The 9,338-nt window shown below is 47.9% G+C and overlaps 1 protein-coding gene across 2 annotated transcripts in view; it reads left to right on the forward strand.

Moving 5' to 3' along the window:
- LOC147614750 (FAD/NAD(P)-binding oxidoreductase family protein) overlaps positions 1-9,058 on the forward strand; it is a 32,411-nt gene extending 23,353 nt beyond the window's left edge. For both annotated transcript variants that reach the window (XM_086780093.1, XM_086780092.1), the window contains one exon: positions 8,647-9,058. In XM_086780093.1, coding sequence (XP_086636219.1) covers positions 8,647-8,871 — 225 coding nt within the window. In that variant the 3' untranslated portion in view covers positions 8,872-9,058. The remainder of the gene's footprint in view (positions 1-8,646) is intronic.
- Positions 9,059-9,338: the final 280 nt, after the last annotated feature.

The raw sequence follows: 9,338 nt of genomic DNA on the forward strand, positions 1-9,338 counted from the left end.
AAGTGATGGCCATATCTTCGGATGATATCTCTTTCCTAGCTTGAAGGACTTCCTGCTGAAGGGCCTGCAGCTTGTTGATGTGTTCCCGCATCGTCGAAGACTTTGCAGGGTTCATAACCCGCATGTGCACTTCCAAGGATATCCGTTTCATGAGTGACACCCTGTTATACAAAGAAGCCAAGTGCTCCCATATGCCTCTCGCCAGCGTCATGTGCTTCACATGGTTGATCACTTGTGGTGTGCAATTGAGGAAAATAAACGACCGGACCCTGGCGTTGACACGATCCCACATGTGTGCCTGTGCCTCTCGGTCCTTCCTCGTCGATAATAACTCCCCTTCCTCGGCTTCCGGCCGTGGCACCCCTATGATAATAAAATCAGCAAGGTCATATGACTCCAGAACCGACTCCATCATGACCTCCCAGATGCCGTAATTGGACCCGTCCAATTGACGATCCACTGGGAACGTGGGGAGAGTCGGAATCTTCACGTGCTTCTCAGCCATCTCTAGTAAATCTGCCATCGCGGAGAGTAACCTGATAGGGTGGGTGGGTGGGGGGAAAAAAATCTGAAAATCTGCAAGTGGCTGTCCAGCACCTTTGCCCGCCTTCCTCTTGCACCTTCTCTTCCCGTTCAGCCCGAAACAGCAGCCTAACGCTCCCCCTCTTGCTCAGAAAACGCCCAAGATCTGTCTAGAGCCTATGGCTTTGATACCATGTCAGAATATGCAGCGGAAATGATAACCAAACTTGGGTAGACAAGAGCAAGTAGACTGCAGAAAATAAACAGCACAAGAAACAGAGAGAGATAGGTGTGTAAACTCTTCTCTATACACAAGATCCCGGAAAAACTGAATGAGGAAGTGGTGGGGGCTGAGGGGCTATATATACATCCCTGAGAGGGCAGTCGGCCAGCAGAAAGAGTGCCCACGACTGATGAAAAAGCCCCACGACTGCATAAATGCAGTCGGCCAGCAAACAGGTGCCCACGATTGATGAAATCCAGTCGGCCAGCAGCCCAGTAGCCCACGACTGATAAACATCCAGTCGGCCAGCACTGGAGTGCTCCTGGCAGCCTCTGGCAACCCTCCTACCACTAGGAAAAAATGGGAAAAAATAGGGAAAAATACGGGGAGTGTGGAAAAATGATAAAACACCTCATAAGGGCGGGCACACCCACAACAAAGGCCCTGATGTATACAAATAGACAGGAGATGACTTCTAACAGTAGTAGGGGGGGGAGGAGGAGGAGGAGCTGGACGTGGAAGAGGTATAAGACACTAGCATCTGTCGAGAATGGATCATCCAAAAGTCCGAAGATGTATCAAGTGGAGAGGAATCAATGTCAAACAAGCTCTCATCAAACCGAGCATCATGGGAAATGATGATGTCATCAACCTCTGGATCCCAAAAGGAGTACCCTCTTGATCTCAAACTGTGGCCCGAGAAGATTATCCTCTTCGACTTCGGTGTGAGTGTGGTCCTTTTCTTATCTGGAACATGCACATAAGTAACACAACCGAAAACACGTAGATGAGAAACAGAAGGTGTGTGTCTTGTAAAAGCCTCCTCCGGAGTCATCCCCTCAACCGCTTTTGTGAGAGAGCGGTTAATGAGAAACTGAGGTAGCCACAGCTTCACCCCATAAAGTAGGAGGGAGACCTCCATGATGCAACAAAGCACAAGCCATCTCTTTGACGGTCCGGTTATTTTGTTCCATAACTCCATTCTGCTAAGGAGTAAGGAACTGTAGTCTGTCGGTGAATGCCCTTCGAAGCAAGGAAGTCATCAAATGGTACAAACTCGCCACCATTATCAGTTCGGAGGAATGAAACTCTTACCCTAGACTGATTTTCCACCATCGCGATCCAAGTACTGAGATTGGCAAAAGCATCTGACTTGCGAGCGAGAAACATACCTAGACTTTGCGAGTGTGTCAAAATACGCAGCGGAGATGATGACCAAATCTGGGAACACGAGCAAAAACGCAGGCAGAAAAACAGCACAAGAGAGAGAGAGATGTAGGTGTGTAACTCTGCTCTATATACACAAGAAGATCCCGAGGAATGATACAAATGAGGTATGGGGGCTGAGGACCTATATATACCTCCCTAGAGGGCAGTCGGCCAGCATAAGGAAAAGCCCACGACTGATAAAAAAGTCCACGACTGCATAAATGCAGTCGGCCAGCAATCTGGTGCCCAAAACTGATCAAAACCAGTCGGCCAGCAGCAAGAGTGCCCACGACTGATAAACATCCAGTCGGCCAGCACTGTACTGCTCTTGGCACCCTCTGGCAGCCCTCCCAAGCCTCAGAAAAATGGGAAAAAATAGGGGAAAAATGCGGAGAGTGGGAAAAAATGGGAAAACACCTCATAAGGGCGAGCACACCCACAACAAAGGCCCTGGTGTATAAATCTAGACAGGAGATGACTTCTAACACCCCCTCTCAGCTCCTGGCTGTGTAACCAACCACTGGGAGTTGGGGTGCCGCCTGAGCAAGTCCTGAGAGAGCGACTTCGTGAAGAGGTCCACCGTACTGTCCTCCGTCGAACAGAACTCTAGCAAGATGTCATCAGCAACGATCTGTTCACGAACAAAGTGCCTCTGGATGACCATGGGTTCCTCCAATGGAAGCCCAAACCTGCAATGTAACCTCCTCTTGCTCCGTAAAACTGCTCCTGGGACATATGTAGATCTCCTCGTGTCCGGATCTCCTCCCCAAACCGAGTCACTCCAACCGTGGAGTCGGACTCCATCCAACAATTCCCCTCCTATGTACAAGAGTCCATGATCCTTCACATGCCGCAGAAACCACAGGAAACGCAATCCTGCCTCCCAAAGAGACATCTGCAACCATGAGCTCAACCGCCTCATCAGGAAGCCCCCGTCCAATCTGGTGTCCATCAACCAGATCCATGAACCATACAGCTTCTGAGTCACAGAGACATCACACTGGTCACAAGGATCAACACCTGTTACGGTGCACAAGCAAGTCCTGGAAACCTGACGAAACCTGTCAACCACCCCCTCTGAATCCGGAACCACAAAGCCCGGAGAAACCACCTCCTTCTGCAAGTAAGCACCTGCTACCTGCCTGGCTTTCCGAAAGGTCCCCGTGGAAAGAACATCCTCAACTATTGGAAGTTCTATGTCCCGAACACTACGAGACATCAGAGCATAAGTGACCTGTTCAGCTTCCTCTGACTCACGAACACAAGAACTACCGACCTCAGTACTGGAAAGTTCCTGCCAACTGCTGCCATCTACTGGCAAGCTATCCACCATCTGGTCCCGGAAAGCCCGCACCTGCAGCGTATCCACACTTGAGTAGCCATTACCAGACTGCCACTCATCACAAACCTGAGGACCTGGGAGAGAGAGTGCTGAAAGCCTGTAAACTCCATTCTCCACTCCACCTTCCCAAACCACTTGGCCTGTTGCTTTTTTCCCGGAGAGCAACAAAATGCTCATCAAACTCCACCCGTACGCCAGTCTTACAAACCTGATGCACTGACAACAGATGAAAACCAAGTGCCGGAACATACAACACCTGGGAGGAATGCTTCCCCCCTCTGCCCTCGGGAACTATCTCCATCCTGCCCTCACTGTGAACTGGGATAGTGGACGTATCCCCAGTAAGAATATGACCAGAAAGCCTGCAGAGATCCTGTAAACCGGAACGGGAAGGAGTCATGTGCCTGGAAGCACCACTATCAAGAATCCACTCCCGAGTATCCGTTGCGGAGAGTCCTCCAATCTCCTCCTTGCCTGAAGAAAATGAAGCATCGGTGTCCATCACCTCCAGGTGCACAAAAGCCGGAGTCTTCATGATTGCTGCTGAGGAATCTTCACCCTTCTCGGTCTTCCGCTTGGGACACTGCCTCCAGTAGTGGCCTTTCTTGCCACAATCATTACAGGTCCTCTCTGCCTTCAGTTTCTCGCGGTCACTAACGGACATCTTCTCAGAGGACTTCTCCGACGAAGCCTTCCCCTTGCCCGTGTTACGGCCTTTCGACCGGTGGCCAGTAAAGGCCTCCGAACCTCCACTCTAAGGAGGGTTCGTGAATCGTTCCTCCTGGTCCAGGACCATGGGCACAAGCTCCTCCCACGTGATGGTGCTGAGCCTGCCACTGGTAATCAAAGACGAGTAAAATGCTGAGTACGAAGAGGGCAAATGTGACAGCAACGTGATGGCCATGTCCTCTGATGATGTCTCCTTCCCAGCCTGGAGAACTTCCTGTTGAAGAGCCTGCAGCTTGTTAATATGCTCCTGCATCGTCGACGACTTTGCAGGGCTCATAACCCGCATCTGTACTTCCAAGGAAATCCTCTTCATGGGCGATACCTTGTTGTAAAGTGAGGCCAAATGCTGCCATATACCTCTGGCCAGCGTCATATGCTTTACATGATTGATTACCTGTGGTGTGCAGTTGAGGAAAATAAACGAACGGACCCTGGCGTTGACACGATCCCACATCTGTGTCTGGGCCTCCCGGTCCTTCCGGATCGACGGTAACTCCCCTTCCTCTACTTCCGGCCGTGGAACACCAACAACGACGAAATCGGCGAGGTCGTAAGACTCCAGAACGGATTCCATCATCACCTTCCATATGCCGTAGTTGCTCCCGTCCAACTGACGGTCCACCAGGAACGTGGGGAGTGTCGGGATCTTCACATGTCTCTCGGCCATCTCAAACAGATCTGCCATAGCGGGGATGTACTCTGAAAAGGGTGGGTGGGTGGGAACAAAGAAGGAATAAAACCTGCAAGTGGCTGTCCAGCAAATCAGCCTGCCTTCCTCTTGCTTCTCCTCTTCCCGATCAGCCCAAAACAGTCCACCGATCAGCCACAAAAACAGTCCCCCTCTTGCACACACAAATCCCAAGACCTATCTAGAGCCTAGGGCTCTGATACCATGTCAGAATACGCAGCGGAGATGATGACCAAATCTGGGAACACAAGAGTAAAAACGCAGGCAGAAAAACAGCACAAGAGAGAGAGAGAGATGTAGGCGTGTAACTCTGCTCTATATACACAAGAAGATCCCGAGGAATGATACAAATGAGGTATGGGGGCTGAGGACCTATATATACCTCCCTAGAGGGCAGTCGGCCAGCATAAGGAAAAGCCCACGACTGATAAAAAAGTCCACGACTGCATAAATGCAGTCGGCCAGCAATCTGGTGCCCACGACTGATCAAAACCAGTCGGCCAGCAGCAAGAGTGCCCACGACTGATAAACATCCAGTCGGCCAGCACTGTACTGCTCTTGGCACCCTCTGGCAGCCCTCCCAAGCCTCAGAAAAATGGGAAAAAATAGGGGAAAAATGCGGAGAGTGGGGAAAAATGGGACTTCTAACAAAGTGAAATCATCACAAGAAGAAGAAAATATTGAGCCCCTCCAAGACACTCAACCTCCATGGATCTTGCAAGATCTACATGTATAAGCTCCAGTCTTCAGGTTGCTCGACGAGTGGCCTTCTTTGGAAATGCATCTTGATGATGCTTGCCCATCATGCAAGATGAGCAGATGTGTGAGAGAGACCGGAGCTGAGGTAGTCCGCTGACAACCTGCTTACAATGGAACTTCATGACTGAAGCGAGAATGCCACAGAGAAGTATTTGCCTTAGAAACCAAAGCCATCAAGGGGGAGAAAAGCTGATGAATATGGGAATTGGTGTGAGGGATCTGGGAAGAAAAATTGGTGATCTTGTAGAGACCCCCCATCATGGACTCCATTGGCAACAATTGAGAGAGTCTTCTTGTCGATTACTTCGATGACCTCATCATCAAAGTATACACCAAGTCTCTTTTGAGAAGATTTGTATACTGACAACAGTTTTTTGGAAATCCGTGGTACATGAAGAACATCATGTAAGGTGGCAGAGGAACTTAAAGAAACATTACCAACACCGATGACAGGAAGTGAAGAGTTGTCACCGATGCGAATTGAAGAAGAGAGAGTTTGGTAGTACTCCAAGATATGGGCCTGATTGGTCATATGGGCAAAAGCACCACTATCACCAACCCATTTCATTGCTTCAGGTGTGTCACTAACCTCTTGAGGAGAAGTCATATCTGTGATCACGAGGAGTGAATCCTGTGAAGAAGTGGACGAATCTATGACTGCCATGTATCCAACTTTGGCATATCCCTCCTTTGAAACTTTGCCTTTGTCTTTGGTGTTGTCCTTGTCAGATGCTTTAGAAGCATCTTGGGCTTTATACTTGGCTTTGGCTGCTCGAGAATCATCACGACGAGGAAAGCAGCGAGTCTCAGTATGACCTGACCTGCCACAATAATCACATTCATTGCTTTTGTCCTTGGATTCCTTAGAATCTTGTGTACCCTTGCCTTTGTCTTTGTTTTTGTTGTTGTTGTTGTTGTTGTTGTTGCTGGAGTTCCCTTTTCTGCCTTTGCCTTTGTCCTTGTTAGAGGCAACAAAAGTAGACTCCGACTTGCCTTTTCCACGAAGCATGCACTTGTCGTGGAGATAACTCACGACATCCTCAAAAGGGGGGAGAGGATCACGAAAATAAATATTATCCTTCAAAGAATCAAAGGAAGCAGGCAATTTACCAAGTAGTTTATGGATGGGATTGTTGATGGTGCTCCTTTACTCAGGCTGTAGCTTGATATGGGTGAACTCTCCAATCTTCTCAATCAAGTTATCTGACGCATTGATTGTAAGCTTCTCGAAATCTGACTCCAAGTTGGCAATCTTCACTGACGAAACTCTCCCATACCTCCTCTGGATCTCTGTCCACATCTGATGAGCATTACTCCGGGTAGAGACAAATTGTGCCTGCATAGATGGAGTCATGCAATGGATGATGATAAGACGAGCCCAAGCATCGAATATGCTTCTCAAAGCAAGGTCCACCAAGTGAGGTGTGGAGATAGTCATTCACACACTAGCTCCTTCCAGCAACAAGTGAGTGTAGAAAGACCAAGTATGATAGTTGGTTGCTGTAAGCTTCATGGAGTCACTGACTTGGGGAGGATTGTAGGATGGTATATGGGTAGGAAGACCTGGATGAGAGAAACTCAGAGAGGAAAGATTGGGAGTAGGAACCACCTGTGGAGCGGGAGGAGGGGATCCAGGCTGTGATGGTGCTGGAGAATCAATAGGAGAAGGAGCAGCAGTAGAGAAACCTCGTGAAGCCATGTCCTTTGGCAAGAAACCTTCTCTTAAGAAAGAGGCTGAAAAAATCAGCAAATCCTCCTCTCAGGCTGTGCACAGCAATTAGAAAGGGAGGGAGGGTGGGAAACTGAAAGGAGAGGAAGAAGAAAGATCTCTCCAAGCTCAGCACCTAGAAGAGAGCTTCAACAATCCAATCAGCAGAAAAAAATCAGCAATCTTTGCTGAAAATTCAGAAACACAACAGTCCCAAGCGTCAGATGAAGAAAACACAGCAATCTTGAGGAAGCCTCTACTCCTGGAAGAAAACGCAGCACCTTCTACGCTGAATTTTGCAGAAAACGCAGCAAACTGTTGAAGCCTTTGCTCCAAAACAGAAAACGCAGCTCTCTTCTGCTCACAAGTCACCATTTTTGTCTGATATCATGAAAGAAAGTGAAGCAAATAGAAAACACGGAGGCTTGCCCAAGGGCCAGCCAAGGGCTTAAGACCCAGTTTGCCAACTATATTTAGCCTAGACCGCCAGTGGTCAGCATAAAAGGCTGTCGGCCAGCAGCGATTGCAGCTCAGCATCACATGTGAAAAGCACAGGCTTTTATGTTATTCTCACAAGTCGTGAGCATATTTAACAGTTCAACAGCATCTGTGAACCGACTAGCATCTGGGTATGCATATATAAGCACCCTTCAGTCCCTTGCCTAAAATCATTCCATATTTCTGCAAGTGCCAAGGGTTCAAGGGCCCAGACAGCCAGTAGGAGCCGAGGGCAAGGTTGCCCCGCCTCTACACAAGGTGATGAGATGCGACTTGGATTTTCCCAATTGCGATCCACACGGCATGTCACATGTGACATGTGCCTGTGTAGATATTGCAGCCTCTGGATGGATTCATCCGATGTGATCCGTAGGAAGTGGTCTCAGTTGAACTGCATATTTGGGTGTAGCTCTGGAGGCGCTAACCATATAGTGTGAGTATGTAGGCTAAGGAGATCAGAGTGGATAACCCCGTTAACATCTTGATGACAGGTGGAGGGAGGGGGCATCTAGAATGTACTGGAAGGGGGTAGGCGTTCCATATGATACCCCGTGTGAGAAACTAGCGGCCAACTCTAGGATACCATGCCGTATCACGCCCCCGCTTTGCCAACTGTCAGGATGACTACAATGCAAGTCTCAGTAATCTATGTCCATCCAGAGTGTGGGGGCGGTGTATGTATGTTAGTGTCTGAAAACGTGCATCTACCATTAGTGGTGCTGCTCCAACTCTGCAAGAATGATGGGGGGTGGTACTGATGGTTTGCTTTGATCATATGGGAGCACATCACGAGAGAGAGAAAGAAAGAGTTTTTTTAACATCTAAGAAAGACCCAAAGGGTCTATGAGACCAAAAGTAATACAAGTGATCTGTGGGTTATTGCATGCCAACAAGAGATGAAAGAAGAAAACTAACTAGAGAGAGAAAGAGATTAGTTTTTTTGGATGACCATTCAACTGTTGTTACAGGTATCTTTATTGGAGAAGTATGAGAGAATGCGGATGTTGGCAAATGTTCCAATGATGGCCATCTTAGATGGTTTCCAAAGGGTATTTTCAATGGATTTTGGTCCTGTAAATGCCGCTCGAGCTGCAGCCTTTGGAGCTGTACAGCTTCTCAGTCCTTTGAAAAGACAAGTGATTTCATATGCTATGGGCGAGGGCCAACTTTTGAAGTCGAAACTTTTTCAGTGAACCAGAAAATTTACATGAGATTCAAGTTTTGTACTTGTTCTCTGTCTTGTGATATAAACAGGTGAACTTTTAGAGTGTGTCAGTTTTAAGAGATTACTATGTAAAAGAAGCCTTGCTAACTTTTACTAAGCTAGGAACAATAAGCTTAAGGTTGTAACCTTGGCGAATGTGGATCTTCGATACCTAAGGGTTTGGTTTCAAGAAGTACATAGCTCAGTGAAGGTCTAACCCTACCTTCCCTTAAGAAAAGTCCTTATAAGGCTAAGATGAAATAAAAGAGATGTAAAGGTACTTCTAATAGAAGGGCCAAATTAGTGTAAACAACGTATTAATAAAGATTAAGGCGTTTAATGATTAAAAGGGTTTGGTTTCAAGAATTACATAGCTGAGTGAAGGTCTAACCCTACCCTACCCTTAAGAAAAGTCCTTATAAGGCTAAGATGAAATAAAAGAGATGTAAAGGTACT

The sequence above is a fragment of the Cibotium barometz genome, chromosome 41 (assembly GCF_041138505.1).
Source record: "Cibotium barometz isolate CiBa-2024 chromosome 41, ASM4113850v1, whole genome shotgun sequence".
Classification (NCBI taxonomy): Eukaryota; Viridiplantae; Streptophyta; class Polypodiopsida; order Cyatheales; family Cibotiaceae; genus Cibotium; species Cibotium barometz.